This window comes from Nothobranchius furzeri, chromosome 3 (assembly GCF_043380555.1).
Source record: "Nothobranchius furzeri strain GRZ-AD chromosome 3, NfurGRZ-RIMD1, whole genome shotgun sequence".
In the NCBI taxonomy this organism is placed as follows: Eukaryota; Metazoa; Chordata; class Actinopteri; order Cyprinodontiformes; family Nothobranchiidae; genus Nothobranchius; species Nothobranchius furzeri.
The window spans coordinates 67,021,516-67,047,916 of record NC_091743.1 but is presented as its reverse complement, the minus strand read 5'-3'; the positions used below and the strand labels follow the sequence as shown (position 1 = coordinate 67,047,916).

Below are 26,401 nucleotides of genomic sequence, written 5' to 3'. Positions count from 1 at the left end.
GACTGACAGGGTTGTGCTGTTGCTTCGCCAGAGGTCAGCACTGTACTGACAGACTGTGTGACTGTAAACAAGGGCAGCTGAGGACCGTGATTGGAGAACACGCTGGTAAAACGCAGTCTGCTTTGTGTTTTCCCCTTATATGTATTGTCTTTATTTATAGGATAAGACACGGTACTCTAAATGCTGGTTTTTTGGTAGATACGCCGGTTTGGGTCGGGATGCGCAGTGCGCTGCTGCAGTGTAAACAAGACTGTCCGAGTCTGCAGGCGCTGCTATCTGAGAGATAAAAGATCATCACACACTTCTAGAGACAGCTCTCGGGTTGAAAGTGTACTGTGACTTCAGTCATGAGTCCGCTACCCGTGACAAACTGAGCTGAGCTCTCAGGATTTTCTGTTCTCTTCTTTTGAAATTAAACTCGACATCTGTCGCTCGTCCACTACTTGTCTGCAACAACTACGCTTTCAGCTTTTGCCTTTGAATGACCATATGGAATTAGCTGCGAGGGAGCCACCAGCTCGTTGAATCAGGACAGAAATGACTGACAATCAGGAGACCGTGGAAGCGGAGGACGTGACTCCGTCCGGCCGGAGCTCGACCTTGCCTCTGCGGCCGCCGTGCGAGCGTCTCCCCGGCCCCAAGACCAGCGTGTGCTCCCGCTCGTACTTCGTGGTTGTGATGGTGTTTTTTCACGTTTACATCGTTAATGTCATCGCGCTGCTGTTCTACGTGCACTACAGCAGCAGCAGCGGGCAGGAGGACGCCAGCCGGAGTCTTGACGCTCCCAGCGGCGTCCATCACCAGCAGCGCCCTGAGTCGAGACGTACGCCGCCATCAAAACCAGAATTTATGCGCGATGTTTCTCTGACGAGAATGGAGGGGGTCAGGGTGAGTAATGTGACTTTTCGTGGCGCTCGCCCTTTCATTTGCGTTCACTGTCTGTGACGCGGAAACTCAGCAATAAACAACCGATTTATCTTTCAGGTGGGACATGTCCAGAAGGTGTCACTGGTGCCGGGCAAAGTGCATGAGATGCGGACCCTGAGCTTGAAACCTCTGCTGTTTGGTGAGAAAGCCTCTAACGGCCAGATTTATGCATCTAACAGGGAAAGGGGTCAACATAGAGCGGTGTTAATCATTTTTTATTTGCACTTTCTCCATGAGCCTGCTGTGTGGATGAGCTTGCCTCAAAAGCTTTATAGTTCAATAAGTCCTGGGGCAGCTCAGCTTTTTACATGTCTAATGCACTGGTGGTTTGGTTAGAAAACACACCTGAGCAACACAATCTAATGTCAAGCTGCAGTCAACCCTGCATAAATATGTAATAAAAACACTACGCAGAGAAAATATGTAGGGTTATTCAAAATGAAAAGCCACATTTCCTCCATTCACTGGAGTTAAAAACATATTGCAGTATTCTGCTACAAATCTGGTTCATTCTGTTTAGAGAGTGTGGAATACTCAGTATTAATAATAATACATTTTATTATTGTGTTCAACCCAAACACACCAAACACAATAATTCATCCCCCCACCGCCCACACACACACCCTTAACAAAACCACATTATGAACAATAAAGATGTAATTTCCTTAAATTGATCTCATATCTGATATATTTGAACCAATTTAGCAGGATTAAACCCACAAAGCAGAGAACACAGTAATCCTGATGACCCAAATAAGTTTATGTGTTTGTGTGTGTGATTGTGCAGAGATCCCTGGGTTTTTGTCAGACGATGAGTGTCGTGTGGTGATGCAGCTGGCGCAGCTGAAGGGTCTGATGGAGAGTCAGCTGATGGTACAGGAAGGTCAGGAGGAGCTGGCCAAAGAGCTCAACCTCAGGCCAGAGGAGATCTTTAACCTTCTTGATATCAACCAAGATGGACAACTGCAGCTTCAAGAGGTGTGTATGTTTGTGAATTGTAAAGTGAAAAACATGGAGGTAAAGGATAGAGTAAGTGGGTAAATCATGCCTTTAATGCTTCTAAGATACTGACTCATTCTCGAGTGAGGGATGGCATCTGGCTCACTCCCGAGAATCTGCGAGAAATTTATGCCGGGCTCAAAGCAGACAAGGACGACAACGGTAAGAAAATATGATTTATATTTTTAGATTTAAACTTAGTTTTGTTCTGTTGTTATTATTACTATAACATTTTGTTGATAAGTATATCAGATTGAGATTAATTATCCCAGTTACAACACAATTAAAAAAGCTACATTTTGATAATTAAAGGTGAGGAGTGTTGTGTCTACCACTAGGAGGCAGAATAGGAGAGGAGAATGTAGGTAGGAGGGATGGGGTGTTGGGTGTTTCTCAATGTCAAGGCGCCTTGTTTACAAGGACAGTCTCCTTCCTTGGTCAAAGAAAACGTTTAAATGGAACAGACTTGCATTACGTAACCACGGCTTTGCGGCAGTCACGTAACGTCATGTGACACAGGAGGTAATGTTTTATTTTATACGTATACGTTTCAATCTAAATATATAATGAGGCTTTTACATTTTAAAATGTGTATATATTTGTTAAATTGAATATGTATGTGAGTTACTACCTGGCTGCTAACCACCAAAGCTGTAACTACTAGCATCTAACTAACCATAGCAAACTTCTTTGGCTCTAAAAAGAAACATTTCAGATGTCAGGTGGGACCAAGACATCAAGACGAGGTTCCTTGGCATTGAGAAACACCCATGGAGAAGGGAAGGAGTTGAGATGGATGCCTGATACCATAGACGTGAATATGTAGATGCCCCATTGGGCACTGGAGAGCATACCAGCATCACCGCCATATTGGATGGGTTCCTCCCTCTCCAAACCCAACTGGAGTCAATGCAGGGTGGGCAACTATGTCCATTTTTGTGCAGCCTACAGTTGCAATGCAATAGCCGACCCACTGTTGAAAACAGATCATGTGGGACATTCCTGGGACTTTTCTAGCCTACTTGTTGGGATTTAATATCCATCCATCCATTTTCAGCCACTTATCCGGAGTCGGGTCACGGGGGCAGCAGCCTAAGCTGGGATGCTCAAACGTCCCTCACCCCAGCTACTTGAGCCAGCTCTTCAGGGGGAATCTCAAGGCATTCCCTGGCCAGTCAAGAGACGTGGTCCCCCCAGCATGTCCTGGATCTTCCCTTGGGTCTCCTTCCAGTTGGACGTGCCCGGAAAACCTCACCAGGGAGGCGTCCAGAAGGCATCCTGACCAGATGCCCATGCCACCTCAGCTGGCTCTTCTCCACCATTGACATACATATATATGGACAATGGGTTTCCATAGGCTCCAATAATACGTTTTTGAGTTAAAATGGGAGGTGGCCACCACCGCCATTTTGACCGTGTCACGGGTTCCGTCAAGCCCAGGCAATTCCACAAAAGGGAAGAGAGGTGGAGCTGAGGGTGGGGCTGTAAGGCTGGGATGAAATGACGACACCCGTCAAACTGAAGCTAATGTAGCTACAAGTTAACCCAAAGCTAACTCAGAGGTGGAAGCTAAGCTAACGGAGGTAGCAACCTAGCTACAACTAGAGTTAACTGTGCACAACACCAGAGCTTCTGAGTCTTAGATACGCCGGGCTGACCTCTGGGTAAAACCGGGTGGAACACAGAGGTCTCCCGAGAGCTTCACAAGCCGGCAGCTGCACAGCAGACAAGCACAGCTACGATCAGAGATGCGCAGAGCTGCCGCTGGGGAGAGCCGGGTGGAAAACTTTGGTTTCCATCAGAGAGCTCCACAAGCCGGCAGCCCGCACAGCAGACAAGCGCCGCAGCGATTAGAGATGCGCCGAGCTGCAGGGAGGGGACCATACCGATAGTTGGAGCCCAGCTCCACCAACATGTTATTTTTCAACACATTTTCTAAAATGCAGCGTTATATTAAAGGCACTGGGTTTTACCCTATTACATTTAAATTTCATGGTTAGACAGTACATGTTAAAATCTAAGCTCAGCTAATGCAAGAGCAGCAGTGACCTAAAATCATCGACATAAAAACATGAAAATAATTTTACTTACTGTAAAAAATTAAGTGGAGACTCCTTGGACGCTCTATTAGTGCAATTAATACCACAGCAAGTCATTGTGTCCAACAATTGCACAAATAATATCCAAAAAAGAATACACAAACGCTACAACTACTGGTCTAAGTTCAGAGACTAAAAATCGCGGAACAGTTTCCAAGCCAGACCGAGGCTCTACTGAGGCCTTTCCACGGAGCTAGCTCTGTGGTCACGTGGGTCTGATGCTCATTAATTATACAGAATTTTAGGCTTTTAATACACTTAAACAGAAGAGTGAGACAAAATCCACCCCCCTCAGAGTTGTCATGAGTGTAAACTAGATAATTTAAACAAAAAACATGTTTTGGAACCAGGCTGTAAACATGTTTATTTCTGCTGTGAAATTGGTATTTTTAACATGGGAGTCAATGAGGATTTCCTCACTTCTGACACCAGCCCCCAGCGGATGAGGGTGGAACTGCAATTTATTTCATTTCCGCATTGGCCTCACTTTCAGACCCGCATTGTTGGGGATTGCTCTCGACGTGAAGGAGCCCCTCTTGGATGACCGAGCTTCTCACCTTCTCTCAGCCACCCTGCGGAGAAAACTAATTTCGGCCGCTAGTATCCACAATCTCGTTCTTTCGGTCACATTTTTACTCCCCACTGCTTCTGCCAACATGTTTGAAGTTGTATTTCTTTACTTTAAAAGCGTTTATATGCCTGATGGAGGTGATCAGGATTTACTTTAGGTCACAAAATCACATCAGGCAAACAAAGGGAACAATGATAACTGTGTAATCTAAATGGATTGGCCACACATTGATCACGCTTTTGCAAGATGGCGCACATGAGTGGTTGTGTGTTTGCTAGGCTCCTGATCTTTTTTGGTTATTTGTTGTTTTTTATTGTTTCTTCTTTATCTGGTGCGGATTCCCTGCTAGCATATGATCGAGACTTACTATTGTCTATCAGATCCGCGATGATCAACCTTCAGAACTCCAATACCGGACCCGCTTTCCCACCACCACTGGAAACTGGCGTTAACCCAGGTGTCGGCCCTTTGTTACCTGTAAGCCTGCCGCTGCCCCAGAGGCCATGGAAGAGGAAACGGGGGAAGAGAGCCGGCTTCTTCGTTCAGCTTCGACAGATCCTGAGAGGCGAAGCTCTACCTGATCGCTGCGCCGCGGCTGTGACGTGGCGGATCCAACAGAAACTCAGCGGAGTTGGGCTGATCTCGCTGCTCACTGGAGCCCCCGATGCAGGATGCTACCTGAAGGTGTGGGAGACAAAGAGCCTCCGCGGGCGTAGCCTGGGGTCGCTACGTAGCTTAGCCCGCCAGCCGACTGCCATTATGGAGCCCGCGGCACACACATCGCCAGATTTCTCTGCGAAAATGTTGATAATTAATGCACAGTCCTGTCGCGTTATTAAAACACTGCATGAGTCCAACTGCGGGTTTAACGTGTCTTTATTTTCTCACTGCATGTCCCCATAACATGGCCGCCGTCTCCTCTCCCTAGTCATCCTGCTGACTTCATAACCTGTTGCCTGTAATCCACAGCAGTATAACATAACATTACACCACATCTCCCCTTTCCTAGAATCAATTGGTAGACTACCATTGATTCATACACAACCTTAGGGGATTATTCTGCCCCGTGGCTGGAAGGTTGGCTCCTATCTTGAACCATTCACACACTCACCAATCACACATTTTAACTTCAGCTTAGTTGGAGTAAATATTTCCTGTGCTAAATATTCTGTTGAACATTTGAACCGGCAATACATAGAAACACTATAACCATTACAGTAACTCTGCCTGTTTTTTTTTCCCCACAAACATCCAGAAACTTTTAACAGTTTCCACTAAACTTTCCAGAGTTCTTCTTCAGCCAGTCCTTGTGACAACTTTGGAACAACTTATAAGTCCAATCCAACTTATAAGTCCAATAGGTTTGATCACAGCTCTCCCTGCTCTGGTCCTGGCCACAGGCGTCGGAGATGGGTTCAGGAGATTCTGCTCTGGCGTTGTTGCTGCTGGCAGATCCACAGTTTGTTGAGTTGGAGCATCCCCGCTTTGCTGTTCATCTGTTCCGCTGCTGCCCTGCTCCTGTGAAGGTCTCCTGGGGATGAGATGTCGGTGATTCTGTCTGATGATCCTATGAGGTCCCTCCACCAGATAGGAGTGCGGTGTGGCATGTTCCTTGATGACAACTCCCGATGTTTTCTGGCCTGTAACCCACACTTCTTGCCCAGGTGGGAGTCTGCTGAGATTTTGCACATGATGCCGCAGATTATAGCTTTGTGCATCCTTCCTCTTCCTCTCCTTTTCCTTAAGCTCCACAACATTTTCATCTGGATGGTCAGGATCCAGTAGAGCAGGAAGCATTGGTATAGTTGTACGAATTCTCCTCCCCATGAGATGTTGAGCGGGTCTGCAGCCATTTTGAAGCAGAGTCGCCCGATATGACAGCAGGGCTAGGTAGGGGTCTTTCGCTTTCTTTAGGAGTCTCTTGACCACTTGCACCACTCGCTCAGCTTCGGCATTTCCTTGGGGGTATCTCAGGCTGCTGGTGATGTGAAGAAATCCGTAAACTTTGGCAAAGTCAGCAAAGGGCGCTCCTGAAAACTGCGGTCCGTTATCAGTGATTAAAGTCTCACAAATGCCGTGACGTGCAAAGATTGACTTTAAATGGGCAATCACATCATCCGCTCTAGATGGGGTCAAAAGAGCAATCTCTACGTTCCTCGATGCATAGTCCACCACTAAAAGGTAGGTTTTGTCTTTCAACATGAACAGATCCGCTCCGCACTTCTGCCATGGCCGACCTGGGTATGGTGTCGTCATCAGCGGCTCCCTGTGGTTCTGCCTCTCCTGACAGCACGTCCGACAGGTTAGAACTAGTTCGTTCAGCTGCTGACTCAACCCTGGCCACCACACAGACTGGCGTGCTCTCTCTCTGCACTTTACCACGCCTTGATGTCCCATGTGCAGCCTAGACAGAAGATCATTTCTCATAACAGCAGGTATGACCAGTCTTTGTCCCTTTGGCAGAAGACCATCTTGGACCGTGAGAAACGCCCGTTCACTCCAATACAGTTTCAGAGTTGGCTCTGTGACACCGTGTGTGGGCCATCCTTCTGTGCACAGCTGCATCACTCAAGCACACACTGTCCCTCTGCAATTGGTCTTTTAACTCCTCCAGGTACGCAGTACTTGCTGGTAGGTTTTCCACCACCGTGTTGACGTAGATGTTGGTGTCCTCAAATAGCTCTTTTTCATCTGTTGTCTCTTTGCTCGTTACTGGAGCTCTTGACAGTGCGTCTGCAGTCCACATAGATTTTACCGCTACATGGGAGATGGAGTACGAGTAGCGCATCAGGCGCATTCCAAAGCGTTGTATCCGAGGAGGTAGAGTATCCAGTGCCTGCGATCCTAAAAGACTCAGGAGAGGCTTGTGGTCAGTCTCCAGCTGAAAATGTTTTCCAGTGAGGAAATTTCGAAACCTCTCACAGGTCCAAGTCAGCCCCAATGCCTCCTTCTCCACTTGAGCATATCTCTGTTCCGTTGATGTGAGCGACCACGACATGTAGCTCTTTTGGTCTCCATTCTTCGTCCCATCTCTGTAGCAGTACTCCACCCAGGCCATATGAAGATGCATCTGCAGAAACTTTACATTCTCTGTTAGGATCATGGCTAGGACAGGTGGCGCTGTCAGTGCATCTTTTAGATCCTGAAAAGCTCTGACCTGCTCGGCACCTCACATCCAGCAGTTCGTTTTAGAGAGGAGGTCTCGTAGTGGCTTGTCCCTCTCTGCCAGCTGTGGGATGAACTTCCCCAGCTGGTTCACCATCCCAAGGAATGATCTTAGTTCGCTCACAGTTGTCGGCACCTTCATCCTCTTCACTAGTTCCTGTTTAACTTTGTCCATTAATGGCACTGGGATCCTCCTAGGAGCTTTCAGTGAGAACGGTTGAGCCCCTGGTTTCAGCATTATGGCGTAAGGCTGTTGCACCTCCCCCAAACCACTGCATAGTTTTGGGTAGGTTTGTTTTAATGTCTCTCTTGTGACACTGTCCAGACGTGCAACAAGCCCCAACTTACAGCTCACAGGTCTTCCCAGCAAGGCGATGTGCAGGTGGCGAACCACATAAACATCCTCCATCTCCACTCTCTCCTTTCTCTGCAGCCGTAGTTTGACGACGCCCTCAACTGTCAACTGGTTTTTCCCAGGTCCCAGGAGTTGTTTTCCTGCTTTCTGGAGCCTGGGAGGATTATTTTCAAATAACCCTTTGAAAATAGTGTGCGGTATAACTGTGACGTCAGCGCATGTGTCGATCTTAAACATCACGTTCTTATCTTGAATGTTGATGTCGACCATCCAGGGATCACCCTCTGTTGTTACGCTGCCGAGGAAATCCTCTTTTCCCTCCTCGTGTAACCTCATGAACCCCTTTTGAACTCCGACACATGCAGCTAAAATGTCCCTTTTTCCCACATAAGTGCCATTTCCCCTCATTAGCGGGACAGCCTAACTTCGGGTGTGATGGGGAGCATCCACATTTGGAGCACGTTGAAGCTGAGCTCTTAGCATTTAGTGCAGCAAAAGGCTTAGTGATATGCTGAGATCTATTTTTAGCAGGCTTACTGTTTTTAGACACCCTCACCCTGTCCACTGACTTTCTGTCTTCCTCCGGCGGGCAGGTGTCCCCTCTTAATTAAACTTGTTGCCTTTTAACCTCCTCGCTTTGACGCGCCACCCTGATAGCTTTATCCAGGGTGAGCTCCGCATCAAGCGGCATCGCTCTGACAGGCCTTTATCCAGAAGACCCACAACAAGCCTGTCTCTGATCAGTTAGTCGTGAAGCTCTCTGCACTTGCAGTGTTCTGCTAGCGCATATAAAGCAGTCATAAAAGAATCCACTGACTCTCCTTCCTTCTGCTTTCGCATGTTGAACCTAGCTCTCTCATAAATAACATTCTTTTTAGTTACGAAGAAGCTCTGGAAGCCCTCATGTACCCCACTATACATGTTCCTTTGAGCCAAAGATAGCGTCAGTCCTCGCAGGATATCATCAGCCTCATCTCCCATACATTTATATATCAGCGTGTTATCTTGATTCTCCTTGGTGCTATTGTTCAAGTTACTTGCCAGGCGGAACCTTTCGAATCTGCAGATCCATTTTTCCCACTTTTCCGGTTTCGTGAAGTCTAACCCCCAAATTCCACTACCTCCGCTCCGCTCCGGTCCGCCCCCGCCCTCCGCTGCCGCTCGCTTCCGAACTCAATTTTTACTGCTACCCGCTCTACAACGGCTCCGCTCCGGTGCGGAGACCTGAGGTGGGCAAATAAGCATGCGCGGGATTTTCGAGATCTTGCGATACAGTCCGAGCAATAAACGCGGAAGTTAGATCCAAACACCCGTTGTGTGGGAGAAGCATCTGCATGAACTGTTTAATCTGCCCATCATTTGTGTTGAGAGATCAGCAGTGTTTGGATCAACAAAGTGTGACTACTTTGATAGTGGAAACTGTATTTATGGCTTACTTTTGTGCATTTAAACTTCAGCCGCCACTGATAGTTGTTAAAAGTTGTTAAACCTGTGCATATGAAACAAAAAACGCCTTTTGTTTATCGATTTATTGTGAAATACGGAAATTGTGCCCGCTCCTTTTCCTGTTGGACGGTTGTGATTTCTGTCCATTTACTGCGGAGGTGCTCAGGCATCCGGCGAAAATAGGATTGATTCTATTTTTGCCGGATGCCGGAACAGAGGGCGGCGCACGGCGCCGCACTGCCGGAGCACGGCCGCAGTAGTGGAATTACTCTGATTGACTACAACGGGACCGATTTTGCTCCGGCGTTCGTGTCGGAGCAGAGCGCAGCGGAGCGGAGGTAGTGGAATTTGGGGGTTAGGCCTCTGGCGGCTGGATGTTAAACGTAGCACTTGGTCCTGGACTCGGTCCGGCTGCGACCCTCTGTCCCGGCACAGCTGCTGCTAGCTGTTGGCTACTGCTGCTAACGTCTTCCCCTTGGCTCATTCTGACCTCTTGCCGTTGAGAAAAAAAAAGAAATCTTTCAACATCCGTTCTCTTCGGTCCACGTTAGCACAGGACTTCTGACACCATGTTGCGTTATTAAAACACTGCGTGAGCTCAACTGCGGCTTTAAAGTGGCTTTATTTTCTCACTGCATGTCCCCATAACATGGCCACAGTCTCCTCTCCCTAGTCACCCTGCTGACGTCATAGCCAGTCGCCTGTAATCCACAGCATAACATAACATTACACCATATCTCCATCTCCAACAAGTCTCACATCCTAAACGATCTGTTCTGCACCGAAAAATTAAACTTTTTATGGATTTCTGTGCCGTGGCAGTGCGAAAATGACGTCACTCATCTCTGTGAGCTCTGTCCTTAAGACTACTCTTTCTTCTCTGCTCCACGGACCACAGGCCGCGGTGGGGGAACAGCTGTTATCTTTAAAAAACACTTTTCATGCCAAATTATATCCTCAAGCTCCTACAGCTCATTTGAGTTGATCATGATTAAAATTGGTCGAGTTCTACCAGTTTATGGGATTCTGGTCTATCGCCCACCTGGATCTACTTCATCCTTCCTGTCTGACTCAGGACCTCCTACTGTAAGACACTTAACTGAGACGCAGACAAAAGACACATGAGGGCGCTATGAGACACAGAAGGGAATCTAGAGAGGGTTGGAGAAACATCAGGAGACACATGAAGGAAGACACAGATGCAGACCATGACAGGAACCCTCGACATCTCAAAACCTCCTGGGTGTTCCTCGAACCAGACTAAAAACCAAAGGGGACAGGGCCTTTCAGACTATTGCCCCCAGACTTTGGAACAGTCTGCCTTCAAAACTCATTTAAAAACTCACCTTTTCATCCAGGCATTCCCCTGCTAAATATTCTGAAAGATTTCTTTGTCTTTGTTCATACCTTGACTTCATTTTTACTCCTGATTTTGTTTACTATTTTGTCACTGCTATTGTTTTTTATGATCTGTTTTTATCGGTTTGAGGTATTTGCCCTGATTTTACTCATGTTGTACAGCGTTTTGTGATTCATATCTGCGAAAGGTGCTCTATAGATAAACTTTTACTTACTTACTTACATTCCCCTATTTGGGATAGGTTTGCTGAGCCTTGAGGAGTTCAGACTTCTAAGCAACGATGCTTTCCAGCGCTTTCTTCTGCAGCGAGGGGTGAAAAGGAGTCAGCTGGTGCGGAACAGCAGGCACACCTGGCTGTATCAGGGCAAAGGGGCTCACCGGGTCCTCCAAGAAATCAAGGAAAGGTGAGAAAAAGGCATCATTATGTAAGATTTATTGAGCGACTTAATTTGTTTTCTTATTCAATTCTCCACCGTAGGGTGACTCGCCTCACTCGGGTGCCGCACACACTGGTGGACCTCAGCGAGCCTCTTCAGGTAGTTCGCTATGAGGAGGGTGGGCACTACCACGCCCACCATGACAGTGGACCCGTCTACCCTGAAACAGCGTGTTCACACACACGCCTTGCAGCTAACACGTCCACTCCTTTTGAGACGTCATGCAGGTGAGGCATTAATATTTTTTTTCAACAAAAAATGCCCTAAATGTTCAGCTGTGAGATCATCTGTCTGATGTCATCACTGACCCGTGCACTGAGGCTTCACTGTAATTCAACTTTGTCAAACTGAAAAAAATGTCTGTGCTTTTCACTCCTTTGCTAAGTGTCTGTACATGTGTGCTTGTGTGTAGGTTTGCACCACACGTGTGTGTCAATTTAAACCTATGTTGCACACTAGGTACATCACAGTTCTCTTCTACCTGAACTCTGTTGATGGGGGCGGGGAGACCGCATTCCCTGTGGCAGACAACAGGACCTATGATGAAGTGGTGCGTACTTATGTACAAAGAGTGTTGCCAAAGTACTGTGAACATAGTGTGCACGTTTTTCCCACATCTGTGTTAAATCACGTGTTTGTCAGTGAGTCGATGTGACGGTCATCAAGATAACTGTCACTCAGATTGAGAGTGTGTTTTAGTGTCTTATACAGAATGATGTGGACCTTATGGACACAAGAAGAAACTGTGATAAGAGCAACCTGAGAGTGAGACCGACCAAAGGGACTGCTGTCTTCTGGTACAACTACCTGTCTGATGGAAGAGGTACCTCAGAGACTGCTTACTAAGATAATGCTGCAAATAATGATGACTAGGGACTTTATTTCATACTCAAAGGTTATTTTTATATGGTTTGGCATTGCGCTTAATTTCTGTTTAGGTATAAGTAAATAGGCTACTTCAAGGGTCACTTATAGTTTTCTGAGAAAAATCCCCACAATCTTAGCTAAGAAAGTCATTTTGCACCACCTATTATCTTTGTATGGCTGCTCAAATATGGGGGTAAACCATAACCAAAATTACCTTTATCAATATTAATAATCATGATGGAAATCAGGATTACTTAACATGACTACCCATTGAGTCGTCCACTGCATTTACTTTGCTTTGTCAGGCAAAAACACAATAAGAGCACAGGTGTGGCTCATCAAATAAGAGCGCCAAGCTCCTAACACACCTCAAAGGCAAAACTCTGTGGGATGTTCCAGAGTGTATAGTACATGCTGTCATCTCGTTACCAAAGTTTTACACCGTTATTGCAATAGTTGCATATTATTAATGGATATCTTTAAAAACATGCACTTAGAAAACACCAATGGGCTCTGTCTAACCCCCAAATTCCACTACCTCCGCTCCGACCCCGCCTTCCGCAGCCGCTCGCTTCCGAACTCAATTTTTACTGGTACCCGCTCTACAACGGCTCCGCTCCGGTGCGGAGACCTGAGGGGGGCAAACAAGCATGCGCGGGATTTTCAAGATCTTGCGATACAGTCCGAGCAATAAACGCGGAAGTTAGATCCAAACACCCGTTGTGTGGGAGAAGCATCGAAATGAACTGTTTAATCTGCCCATCATTTGTGTTGAGAGATCAGCAGTGTTTGGATCAACAAAGTGTGACTACTTTGATAGTGGAAACTGTATTTATGGCTTAATTTTGTGCATTTAAACTTCAGCCGCCATTGATAGTGGTTCAAAGTTGTTAAATCTGTGCATATGAAACAAAAAACGCCTTTTGTTTATCGATTTATTGTGAAATACGGAAATTGTGCTTGCTCCTTTTCCTGTTGGGCCGTTGTGATTTCTGTCCATTTACTGCGGAGGTGCTCCGGCGTCCGGCAAAAACAGGATTGATTCTATTTTTGCCAGACGCTGGAACAGAGGGCGGCGCACGGCGCCGCACTGCCGGAGCACGGCCGCAGTAGTGGAATAGCTCTGATTGACTAGAACGGGACCGATTTTGCTCCGGCGTTCGTGTCGGAGCAGAGCGCAGCGGAGCGGAGGTAGTGGAATTTGGGGGTTACAGCTTTTATAGTATCCAGAGTTCACATTTTAAGGAGATGGCAATTACCAACCCGCACCAGCAGGTGGTGTTCAGACATTAATTTAAAAAAACAACATGTAGAAAACAGCTAAATGAGTTTTCTAGTTGGTCAGTCACTTCTCTGAAAAAACATGGACAGGTGGATATTCTACAAAAGCTGAGTTTTTGTATAAAAATCCAGATGTAAAAACAGGCAGTGAGTCTGCATGAAAAAGTCTTTTATTCGTAAATAAATATGTCAATGACTTATTTAGGCTTGGAAAACAAACCATATAATGTATCTTTAAGTGTCTAATCACAGAATAAGTGGAAGTCATAGTTGAAAATCTTTGACCTACATTTTACACCTTCTGTGTGTTTTACGTTTGTTCTGCCTTGTGCTGAAGTGAGCTTAGGGCTGTAATATACTTGCTTTTTGCGTATATGTCTTGTCTGCCTCGCGTAACAGTAGGGGGAGTTGACACAATGAGTGAGACGTATTTGCCATTGTCTCATCATCTCTGGATTAGAGGTCCGACATACTACGAGAGCACGGTTTTTTGCAGTGATGTCAGAATTAACCAGCTGCTGATCTCTTCTATTGTCGCCATGTTTGGCCCAATCCCGATACTCGTACTGCGCCCTATGTTCTTCTGTGAAGTGCACTTGGAGGATGTGCCCAGTAAGGCTTCAAGTGTGGTACACAAGTGGCAAATATTTGCAGAATTCGGACAGGGAGCATTGCGCCATCGACTGCAACGCATGCCGGGATGCTGGTTGCTGTGCTACTTTTAAAACACATTTATTAACAGATTTCAAACAAACAACCAAACAATTATTTGAAATAAATTTACATTAATTGCTACTTTGTCTAAAACATTCAGAGGATCAACTAATCGTCTTAAAATGAATTACTTTATTTGAAAATACATATTTTCAGAAAAGGCACTTGAGCCTTTTCTCCTGCAGCAATGGATTGTGTGTATAACTTGTAAGTCGCTTTGGACAAAAGCGTCTGCTAAATACATAAACATAAACATTACCTGAAGTGGAGATCATGGGTGCAAAAGGGGCGTGATCAATTTCCGCACTTGAGAATCGGGACACCCACTTGCACCCCTGGCAGGGATCATGCAATTGAAGGGCGCAAGCGTGGAAGTGTGAGTATTGGGATTGGACCTTTGTCTCTTTGCTACCATACAAATCCTGCACTCTATATGGTCTGAGTTCTGTACTGTGCCCCCAGTGGAATCCTCCAGTACTTCATGTCTTGCAGCAGCAATTATGTGAACAAGTTGCAGCCTGCTGCTTGATCCAACACAAGGTTATAAAGCAAGCATATTCCCAGCCTTAGTCTTCAGAAGGGGCAGAAGTTAGAATCATTTAATAGGAAAGACTACATGAAAATACACTTTCTAAGTGAACTGCAACAAAATAATTTTTTTCTTTTTGTCTATTACATTGTTTTCAAAGTTTGAATGCAAACTTGACTAATTGCACAGCTCTTGGGCAAGTTAGGATTATTGGCATATCGGTATTTGAAAAACAAATTCAACAAAAGACTAGTTGCAAATTCAAGCTGGACACCTTTAAAATGATTATTTTTTCATTAGGTTGGGTGGGAGTGCAGGACGAATATGCCCTACATGGAGGCTGTGTGGTCACCCGTGGCACAAAGTGGATCGCCAATAAGTGGATCAATGTTGATCCAGATTACCAGCGGCAGGCTCGCTACCAGCAGTTAGTGTCACAGCCGCCCGAAGAGGAGAACGACGAAGACCTGACTATGAACACACACATACAGAAACCCAGCATCCATCAAGATTTGTAGCTCGAATGCCACATATATTTACATATATGTATATAAATACAAAAAGAACTCTTCCCAGTCTTCCTCCGTCATGTGCACAATGTTTTGGAACGATCCACTGTGGCCAGCTTGTAGATATACGATTTCAGGGAAAGAGGTCACAGTGGGCTTATGAAACAGTAAGATAGTTGCTTTTAACCAAATTATCTACTGTTTTATCCTTACTTTTTATTTTTTGAGTTGCACTAGAACTTTTCTGCAAGAGTTGTGGCTTCAAAGAGTTTTAAAGTGTGTGGGATTTAGTGACATCTAGTGGCAAAGTTTAGGATTGGAGACACCCAAATATCGGCTTTATCTTCCAAACACCTAAGAGAAAATACTGACTGCAAATGATAAATGGCCTGTATTTGATATAGCGCCTTCTAGAGTCATGGAACCCCTCAAGGCGCTTTACAACACACTCAGTCATTCACACACTGGTGGGGATGAGCTACGATGTAGCCACAGCTGCCCTGGGGGGCACTGACAGAGGCGAGGCTGCCGAGCACTGGCGCCACCAGTCCCTCCGACCACCACCAGCAGGCAATGTGGGTTAAGTGTCTTGCCCAAGAAACACAGAAAGAATCTGAGAAGAGTCTTTACATATAACTACCTAGGTCTGACCCAAATAAAGTGATTGGTGGATATTTTGCTATTATAAACATGTCAATATGAATAGGAAACTATGTTTCTGCCACTAAATTTACCTAAATGTTCCACACAGGAACAAACATCTTTGCATGCATTACCTTGACACATATGCTATGAGTAACATTTGCACTGAAGACTTACGATGGCTACCATGACCAAAAGAAGCTCACACTACTTAAGTGTGATGCATGATGCCTTGTCTTTGTCCCTTTCACTTTACTATTATTGTACGAATGCACAACAAATTAAAATGCACAAGATGTTCAGGTTTGGTTTCATTTATTTATCAAAGTGATTGTTTGAAAAATCACATGTCTTTTCCTCACTGAATCAAATCAAATAAATGTTCTTTGTTTTTAAACAGTGTAATGTATAAACATCACCAAGTCAACAATAAAATAAAAACTTTGCATTAAAATACAAGTAACTCATCTTATTTTGTCAGTTGTTTTAACCCTTTGATGCATGAATTATGAAATCTTCAACCATGATTTTTTAAACAATTTTTGTCATTCATCTTTAGGTGTGAATGAAACAAATTTCAACAAATATCTTTTGTAACATTTTGTTAATTTACAAATAATTTATTACATGTCCACCTCAGTGGACAGCATGCATTCTGAACATGAAATATGTTGGCTTGACTTGCTGAAGTCCAAATGGAGGGGCTCAAATGCAATAAAGTCTTCAACAGCTGTGCTTAATAGCAAAAATAAATAAATAACAATTTTGAGTACCTGTCCACTGTAGTGACCATTATGCATCAAAGGGTTAACTTCAGTTTGCAACGTTTACAAACACTAACTTCAAAGAAGAAACAAAAAGTCACAGATTTTGCTAGATCTTCCCGATATCCTGAAGGCTCTAAAATTGTGTGCTGCTGTGTGGGTCCTGCTGCAAAAAGGAAAAAGTGTGTTAATCATTTTAAGACTGTTCATACATTTGTATGACTGTAAAATATCAGACACACTTTGCCCGTCCGTCCTGCACTCACCACTGTTGGGTCATATCTGGGGAATGACGTAGCTCCACGGTTGTTGAGACAGAAGAGCACAGCGTCATGAACGGACGCAAACAGATGATGCTTCGTTATTGTCTCAGAAAAAAAGTCACCATGGTCTAACTGTTCCACCACGGTTGCTGAGGAGAGTGTTTACATGAAAATGTGACAAAGATGAAGAAAATTACTGTTTGACAGCTTTATGATTTCACTTACCTTGACACCCGGTGACGTAGATATCCACATCAATCTCGCTGAAGTCCTGGAATATCTGTCAGCAACAGTGACGAGTACTTTATAAACAATGACAATAAAGTTGATTCTGATTCTGATAAATGTGAATGACATCAAAGTACCATCATTCTCATAGCTGTCAACATAGTTGTAGTATTACTACTTACATTTTTTAACGTCTTTATAGCCACAGTGTCAATGAAGTTAGATGGTGAAAGGTCAAGGATAATAGAATGAATGTCCCAAGTCCACTTGCCCAGAGACCCAAGAGAGACGCGCTCCAGATCACGACTCACGGTGTCCTCGTTGCTGGAGCCCAGAGTGGTGGTGTCTCCATCCTGCTCCTCTGACATCCAGTCTATACTGGTGCAATCTGGGTCGCCTCCTTTAAGATACTCCCATCTGGACTCACCATCCGGCGTTCGGGGAGTGGTCGGGATCACAAACACTGTCCCATTCTCCCGCTCAGCCAAGCCATGCCCCTCCTTGTCAGTCTCATCTATATTTGTGTCTTTCCAGCTTCCAATTTCCTCCTCCACCAAGCACTCCGATGGTCCAGAAAGCTGCTTAGCTGCTTTTTGTGCTCGTTTCTGAGACCAATACAGGAAAAGGATGGGAAAGATCGTGGTGTCTGTTTAATCCTTTAAACACAGAGCTGCTAAAACAGGTCCAGTTTTTCTTCAAATGTGAAATACATTTTGACAGCAATAATCAATATATCTGCCATTACAAAGACACATTTCCCACCTCTCTCCTAGCCTGCCTCTTAGCCCGTCGCTCAGCCCTTTTTTCTCTTCTTCTCATTTTGGCCTCCTGCCTCTTCTTATAGATAATCATTTTACTGATGTCGAGTCCACTCTAAAACAAAGAACGAATAAAAATGAATATCACGATTAAACTTATAAACTACAAAAGATAACAAGGAATGACTGCCTGACTTGTGAAAGTAGTGAGTTACTCTTGTACAAGATATGTGCAATACAGGAAAAGGCAAACAGAACTTTAATGTGATCTCTGTAAAAGAAAAGAAAAATTGACAATATTTATGCAATTTGACTTGACTTGTGGGAACCACAGCTATACATTTTTATGTAGAGAGAGACAAACACACAGACAGACAGACACACAGACAGACAGACCGACAGACCGACAGACCGACCGACCGACCGACCGACCGACCGACCGACCGACCGACCGACAGACAGACAGACAGACAGACAGACAGACAGACAGACAGACAGACAGATAGATAGATAGATAGATAGATAGATAGATAGATAGATAGATAGATAGATAGATAGATAGATAGATAGATAGATAGATAGATAGATAGATGATAGATAGATAGATAGATAGATAGATAGATAGATAGATAGATAGATAGATAGATAGATAGATAGATAGATAGATAGATAGATAGATAGATAGATAGATAGATAGATAGATAGATAGATAGATAGATAGATAGATAGATAGATAGATAGATAGATAGATAGATAGATAGATAGATAGATAGATAGATATAGATAGAAACTAGAGAGAGAGAAATTCCTGTAGTTTACAGATTCTTTCATCTTCTTTTTGATCAATCAGATTATGCAGTAAGAATTAAACATCTGGGGGCTAGATATATGAAATTAATCAAACCTTTTCTTTCAGGGCGTCAAGATAAAGTTCAGCGTTTGCAAAATACATTGTAGCAGAAGAGCGGAATATAGTAACACCTGGGATTTCTTTTGCCTGTTAAATTCAGAAAGAACATCAGCGTTTCTATTGTGCAGTCAGTGCAGAAAAATACATTTATATGGCTCCCTACCTCTCTGTGTGTCTCTATATCCACATACAGTTCTGTGCCTGGAACATTTCCAAGAACCGAGTATGTTGGCCTAAATAAAGATAGATGAAACTTTATGCGTGTCTGCATTATGAAAGAATTTCCCCTCATGCTGCAAATCCTGCAGTCCCATATGAAATCTTGGATCCGTTGGATCCCGGTGAGAAATATAGAGCTAAAGTGAAAAAATGTAGCATGTTCTTACATCTGAGTTCTGAAAATAACTGTGAACACAGCAAAGATGATTGATGCAGCCAGACCCATATCCAGGTTGAGTAGCAGACTTGACACCCACGTGACCAACCAGACCACCTGAGAGAATCAGGATTCAAACTATGTTTTGTTACTAAACATGCCAGCTTGATGGCATTCAATGGTGATTTTAAAAGAGTGCAGAACACAGTGATCAGAATAGATTAATACTCTCACCAGATCAATCTTGCTGCTCTTCCACAGTGTAACAATGTCAGAGTACTGCTTGAACATGCCCTTTAAATTTACTAACACAATGGATGCAAGGATGGCCTAAAACAAAACAATCAGATCCATAAATATCCAAGATCCAATTATATGAAATAGAAATTTTATTTAAAAACAATCTGCAGTAACAGAAAGAAGAAAATGATCCAACCTTTGGCAGCTCTTGGAACAGTGGTCCAAGTTTTAGTATCGTAACTAAAACAATTAGAGCTGAGGCCACTCCAGCCATCTGCAACCAGGACAACAGGTTTATTATTATAGATGCACATTGGTCTGTTTAACTTGTATACAACTATATAAAATATCCGTGACACCTAAACATCTGCTCTTATTTGAAATAATATGAATTGTAATATTGTTTTTTGTTTTATACTCTTTGTAATATGTTGCTACTACAGAATAAAATACTGGGAAAATGTCCTCAAAAGGAGGATCTAGATTTTTATTTGACAATCCTCATTTCTAAAAAAATAAAATAAAATACAGAATAACTTTAGCTCATAAGATGTTTCCTCAGCCTCCTGTAGCTTACTCACTTGAGTTTTACCCCCGGTGGTTTCTTGGATCAAACTTCGAGACATGGAGGGACAGACAGAGAAACACTGGAAGAAGCCTCCCACTGCATTACTGAGACCAAGAGCCACAAGCTCCTGGAGCAAGAATTTGAAAAAAATAAAATATTGCCAAAGATAAACACAAAATGGCTCATTATTCAGACAAGAAGCCATTCCATTCACCTGGTTACTGTCAACCTTGTATCCGTGTTTCGATGCAAACGTTTTTCCAAGAGAAATGGATACAGCATATCCGACAATGGCCAGTGCAAACGCATCACCAATAACTTTTCTAAAAATGCTCACGTCTGGCACACTGGGAGAACTCAACCTGGGGAAGAAGTGAGAACAAACAGGAAATGATTAGTAAAGAAGTTGGAAATATTCAGATGACACTAGAAGTGGAGTGCCAACACCAGTACTTACCCACTTGGTATCTCTCCAACAACTGAAACAGTGTAGTTGGTGTTTAGGTGGGCGTAAGACGACGTCAATGTCCCTGCCACAATCTAAATCATCATAAATATTAGCATACAGAGGTACATTTCACAACTGTTCAATCATTAAATATGATCAATCATCTATCAGCCAGTTTGAACCTAATTATTAGCCATGAATTACACATTTTTTGCTGTTAGTTGCAAAATCCCAGAGGCCCCTGCCCCACCGCTGATTCAGCTACTGATTTCCACAACGTCTGTGCTTTTTTGATCTTCTTAGTGATGCAACATCAGCTTCAGAACAGAACACAGAGGTGATAACACAGCAAGAGACCAAAGAGTTTGTCCTCGTGTCAACTGACTGTGATGAGCTCCACAGGAATGGGCACCGGCAGCTTTGCACTGAAGAACGAGTTCAGCTCTTTGGCTGCAATCAGAAGGACAATCGTCACAGAACTGACAACCAGTGTGGGGAGATGCGTCTGTGGCAGCAGGGAGCAAACATCTACAAGAGTCTGAAAATGAAAATAGAGAATAAAGGATGGGTCATCGTTAGAAGATCTAGCACATATGGTACAGTTTTATTCAAACAAATACAAGATTTTTAAAATTGAGTGGGACATCTGGTGGCACTTGATGAAAACATATAAAACTTTTCAATTATAAAGGAAACAGGTAAAAAAAAATAATCTTGATGTTACTTACATACACCACTGACATAGGTCCAAAAACCCGTGTTGGGGACACTCCAAAGATGTGTTTCAATTGTGCCACCACTGCATGTGCTGCCGCCGCGGTCGTGTAGGCCCTCACCAAAGGGTCAGACAGGTACGTCCCAACAAATCCAAACTTTACCACGCCTAATAACACCTAGAAACAAGTCATGTGTGTGTTTAGATATACGGGTAAAATGCTGGTCTTTAACAGTTTAAGATAACTATTTTGCAGGATGTTCTGTGTTGTAAACCTGAATGACTCCTCCTAAGACGGTAGCAGCAGCTGCCACCTGTACCCTGTAAGAGTCCCGGGCAGATATGTCCACCTCTGCAGTAAAGTTAGTCCCATTTCTTTTAAGGAAATCTTCATCTGGAGCAAGTCTCTCTGTTACACTACCCACCATGATGCTGAGAATGGTAAATGTCCCTAAAAGCGTTGAAATTTACAATATTTACATGAGATTACAAACGTTTCTGTGGTCACTCACGCTACAAAGTTTGTCTCTGCTGTACTGACCAATGGAAATATGTCGAGATGTTCCAAAAAAGAAGTAGACCAATGCAGGAAAGAGAGATGTGTAGAGACCAAAGACAGGAGGGACAGAAGCCAGCAATGCATACGCCATACCTATGGAAAAATTAGCTTTGGTAATTCAGATGACAAAAAAAAAAAAAGAACTTTATGGGCTGTTTTATCAAATCAAAGAAAAATAATTGGTTTATTGTTAATGAAGCTAAAAAAATTCCAAAGTACTCATCTGAGTGTATCATAGTTCAGTTAAAACTTTTGATCTATTTTGGGCTACCTTGTGGCAGATGCATTATGCCCACACTTATCCCAGAGACGAGGTCAGGCATCCCATAGTCCCAGATGGAGTACTTGGGCAGCCAGTACAAGACAGGAAAGCTGCTCACCACACTTCGCTTCAGTTTAGGTACCGAACATCTGTGAAGGTACAAATACCAAGTTATGTCACCAGTGGATATTTTAACTAAACTTTAGATTGAATTTCTAGGTGGCTGCATTGAGCAGCTTACCTTAAAGAGTTTTTTAAACGCTCCGTTAGAGATGGGTGGATGTCTGCGTAGGTTTTTCTTTGTGTTACATCTTCCAATCTCTGCTCATCCAGGATTTCCCTCTCCACTCTGTATTTACCAAACCGTTGCCTAGAATCCATCGGCGTACCTTTTTAGTCTTGACCTACATCTACAAGCACTACTGTTAAAACTACAGCCGTCTGAGCTTTTATGCACCAGAGTACCTAATGTTTAACCAGGGCACTGTGGGCAGAGCTGCTACAACTAATGGATGAGCCACATTAGAAAATGGTGTGATTATTACCTGAAAGCGGAAAAAACAAAGACCAGCTGTTAAGTTTGGATGACTGCGTGTTTCCAATCTTGGTGATTTTCTATTCAATGACAAAAAATTGAACGATGACTCATGGAATTTTATGTACAAAACTACTACAAAAGTACTATTTTTTGGGCTGCTTCCTCTAATCAAATAATCTGAAATTTATGTTATAATCCCTGGAAAGTCACCTGGCATAGAAACTGATCAAGTCAAAAATGTTGCAATTACATTTTGTTTCTCAGTGGGTCTTTAAGAAAGTGTCGTCGTGAAATCTGAATCCGAGGTGATGGCAAGGCTTTTATTACTCAGATCGCTCTGACCAACTTACTGCCGACAACAACACCGTCTATTTTGGGATTGAGGGCTAAAGTGGGGCAGCAGCACTGAAGGGGGGTACATACCTCTGCCTTGCGTTTGCTCAGATCGGTCTACGCCCTCTGACTTGCACATCCTGTAACACCAACAACTCATGTGGCCAGAAGAAAAACATGGACATTTACCAGCATTTCTAGTCAAAAGACAATTTGGTAAGACTTTTCAAACAAGTTGATGCATGGTGGGTTTGACTAACCTATAAGCTACATAATTTTACAAGATTCACTTTGTTACGTTTATGTTATGTTTTCTAAGATGTTTCTCTACGCTTTACAAGAATAGTTGATTAATCTTTTTTTATTGCTTCAAAACAAGAAGTAATAGATATTATTTATTCACACATTTTCTCAGTCACATATGTTTTACTTTGGTGAGCATATAAAAATGTTTAATGACATAGATTTTGTTCCTCAAAGGCTTTAACGGGGCCTTCAGGAAAAACGCTAAATGATAGTGTAAAAACACTTAACAGTTATTTTCACTGAGATGACCATTTTACATTAAGGCTCATCAGTCTTTTCCTGTTTTTGTTTTTCAGAAAAAACTTTTTTGTCTTAGTGGAAAGCTTGATTTTTTTTTTGTGCAAAAATTCAATCTGTTGAAATAGTTGAGAAAAAAATGGATCTTACCGCCAAACACGGGCAGGTGCTTCTCCAACAGCTGAGGAATATGAGAGAGGTTGAGCATCTGACAGATGTGGTCCTGGTTGCTGAGGGCATCAGCTTCCCCTGTCACAGAGTTGTCCTGTCAGCCTTCAGTCCCTACTTCCGGGCCATGTTTACATGTGGTTTGCGTGAGTGCAGCAACAGAGAAATATTCCTGCGTGACACCCCAGCAGACAGCCTTGCCCTCCTCCTGAACTACATGTACACCTCTAATCTTCCACTCACTAATGCAAATGTGCAAGGCATCTCCATTGCGGCTTTTCTTCTGCAGATGGACGAGGTCTTCACACGCTGTCATCAGCATATGACTGAGAACATGGATGCTTCTAACTGCCTTGGTGTGTTTTATTTTGCCCGTGATCTTGGTGCAGAAGAATTAGCTGACCATGCTCAGCGCTTTCTGAGGCAGCACTTTGTCCAAGTTTGCCAGAGCGAGGAGATCCTGGAACTAGAGGCCCATCAGCTTGGAAAACTCTTAAACTCTGATGATCTCAATGTAACGCGAGAGGAAACTATCTTAGACGTGGTTCTTCATTGGGTCAAACATAACCCTCTGATGGATGGAGAAGTGCGTACTCCGCATCTACCAGAGCTCCTGAGGAAGGTCCGACTGCCATTGATAAACCCTGATTATTTAAGAGAAGCAATGAAGAGGAACGCCGAGCTTCTGGCTGATGCGGACTGTTTGGAAATGATGAATGAAGCTCTGGAGGTTGCAGCAATGCATCCCTCAGCAGCACCACGCAAACTTAAGCTGCGTTATGGAATGGAAAGCACAGATCTGCTGCTTTGTGTTGGAAATGACAGCGGAGGGATCAGGTCAAGGTACGGCAGTTATGCAGAGCGTAGCTTTTGCTTCGCCCCATCCACAGGTCGAACCTACTACATCACTTCGCCCCGCTATGGAGAGGCTCTGGGTTATGTGTGTGGTGGAGTTGTGACGGAAAGAAATGATATTATTGTGACGGGAGAGTTAAGTGCGCGCAGAATGGCCCGACAGAAAGACATGAACATTGAGATCTGCAGGTGAGAGTGGTGATTTGTTTTTTAACAGTGCACTGTTTGTCCTGCACAGAATGGTAGTGATATGTTTGAGTTTGCAGGTACAGAGTGGAGGCCCAAGGCAGCTGGGAGCACCTGACATCAGCAGAGTACCGTGACTCCTATGCTCTGGGATCAGTGGGTGATACTCTGTACCTTTTGGGTGGGCAGATGAAGTTGAAAAACCAGTTTCTCATCACAAACTGTGTTGAGCGATGGTCTCTGCAAGGTGGCCCCTGGCGAAGTGCAGCACCCCTCCCTATACCCTTGGCCTACCACAATGTGGTCAGAATAAAAGACCGCCTTTATGTGTTGGGCGGTCGCACCCCACAGGTGCGACAACAAACTGCCAATAGTATAAATGTTGTTTGGTTTGTCCATTGAAACCTTGTGTTCTTCTTTGTCGTATCTCTCGTCTCACCTTCTAGTCCTGCCGCATGGATGATGAGCCCGATCGCCTCAGTAACCGCCTTCTTGAGTATGATCCAAACACAAACAAATGGATGGAACTTAGTCCCATGAGGTACTCAAAGTATCGCTGCTGCGCCGTTGTGCTCAACGGAGAGATTTTTGTAATAGGTAACTTTAGTTTAACAAATTATTCAAATTAGAAATTATATATTTTTTATTTCAATCTCCTGGCATACACACATACATGCAAGATTGTCCTAATTTTGCTAACCGAATGGCACTGTGCTTCATTGCAGGAGGTATTGGATGTGAGGATCTGGACCGTGGACAATCACGTCATTGTCTGGATGCTGTGGAAATCTACAACCCAGATGGTGATTACTGGAGAGAGGGTCCTCCTCTTCCATGTCCCCAGCTCTCACTGCGTACAAATGCACCCAATGCAGGAGTGGTGGGAGGAAAACTCTATGTTTGTGGATATTACAAGGGAGCAGGTAGAGAAAATATCCTTGTGTATCACTATCATTTGAAATTTTGGTCACGCTTTCACCACTGTCTCATAACTCCCCTCAGATCGTCATGATGATATAACAAAGGACATTTTGGAGCTGGATCCATGGGAAAACCGATGGACTGTGGTGGCTCAGCGCGCACTGATGCATGACAACTACGATGTCTGCTTGGTGGCAAATCTCAACCCAAAGGGACTCATTTCCCCACCAGCAGACTTAGTCAAACTGTGACATATGAACAAGTCAGATCAAAGTCTATGTAGAGAGGTCAGAGGGGGAAATCAATTATTAAAGCACTTAATGCAGGGCCAAAGGTCTTAGCACTATGCATGGAAAACTATGTGCTTAACGGCTTAATTGCACATTGATAGGTAAAAGAAAATAAATTTGTAAATATTTGTGTGTCATCTGTAAAGTATCTGCAACCTGCAGTTGTATTGCATGTATTTGTAATAAACTATTATGAAGGGAAACAGGAACTTCTGACTTTATTAAAAAATGATATACCAAAGTATAGATTTGTAGTTCTAAGAGTAAGCTCTCTGGCTTTTTTACGACTACATATCAGGAGTTCAACCCATCAAAACCTGAATAAAAAGATGGCATGTAAATTCTGTTTAATCAAAATCTCTAAATTGGATCATTTATTGTATACCTGCTAAAGCAGAACAAAACGTGTTGTTTTTGCAAAAGAAATATTTTTCAAAAAGCACTTTTCTCTGAGCATGAATGCTGCAGTGTGATTTATGTCACATGTGTACAAGCTAGTATTATATGAATTAAGGAACTTTATGAAAATATGTTAAAATATTTTGTTTAACCAGTGCCTAAATGTGTTTGTAATA

General features: G+C 43.7%; 3 protein-coding genes across 5 annotated transcripts; 2 read left to right on the top strand and 1 right to left on the bottom strand.

Moving 5' to 3' along the window:
- Positions 1–16,360, top strand: p4htmb (prolyl 4-hydroxylase, transmembrane b). Of its 2 annotated transcripts, none has more exons than XM_054730899.2 (9): positions 1–888; positions 985–1,066; positions 1,715–1,905; positions 1,992–2,088; positions 11,164–11,326; positions 11,401–11,586; positions 11,819–11,909; positions 12,071–12,182; positions 15,051–16,360. In XM_054730899.2, the coding sequence occupies exons 1-9, from the start codon at positions 538–540 to the stop codon at positions 15,266–15,268; spliced, it is 1,491 nt and encodes a 496-aa protein (XP_054586874.2). In that variant the 5' UTR covers positions 1–537; the 3' UTR covers positions 15,269–16,360. The 2 variants fall into 2 exon arrangements, with proteins under 2 accessions (XP_054586874.2, XP_015814310.3); XM_015958824.3 differs by having other exon boundaries at positions 4–888; positions 12,059–12,182.
- Positions 16,200–23,004, bottom strand: slc26a6l1 (solute carrier family 26 member 6, like 1). 2 transcript variants are annotated; one of them, XM_015958820.3, is made up of 20 exons: positions 22,954–23,004; positions 22,234–22,537; positions 22,002–22,141; positions 21,713–21,823; positions 21,447–21,622; positions 21,185–21,349; positions 20,842–20,994; positions 20,466–20,548; positions 20,223–20,370; positions 20,022–20,135; positions 19,637–19,714; positions 19,435–19,530; positions 19,211–19,317; positions 18,988–19,057; positions 18,819–18,911; positions 17,919–18,029; positions 17,339–17,761; positions 17,154–17,208; positions 16,932–17,077; positions 16,200–16,831 (listed from the first exon to the last, which is right to left on the bottom strand). In XM_015958820.3, exons 2-20 carry the CDS (start codon positions 22,371–22,373, stop codon positions 16,802–16,804), a joined length of 2,439 nt encoding a protein of 812 aa, XP_015814306.1. In that variant the 5' UTR covers positions 22,374–22,537; positions 22,954–23,004; the 3' UTR covers positions 16,200–16,801. The 2 variants fall into 2 exon arrangements, with proteins under 2 accessions (XP_015814306.1, XP_015814307.1); XM_015958821.3 differs by lacking the exon at positions 22,954–23,004 and having other exon boundaries at positions 16,200–16,828; positions 22,234–22,535.
- On the top strand, positions 22,944–26,029 carry kbtbd12 (kelch repeat and BTB (POZ) domain containing 12). The gene is made up of 6 exons (XM_015958823.3): positions 22,944–23,079; positions 23,466–24,618; positions 24,696–24,966; positions 25,062–25,212; positions 25,341–25,538; positions 25,618–26,029. The coding sequence occupies exons 2-6, from the start codon at positions 23,546–23,548 to the stop codon at positions 25,785–25,787; spliced, it is 1,863 nt and encodes a 620-aa protein (XP_015814309.3). The 5' UTR covers positions 22,944–23,079; positions 23,466–23,545; the 3' UTR covers positions 25,788–26,029.
- The last annotated feature ends 372 nt before the right edge of the window (positions 26,030–26,401 follow it).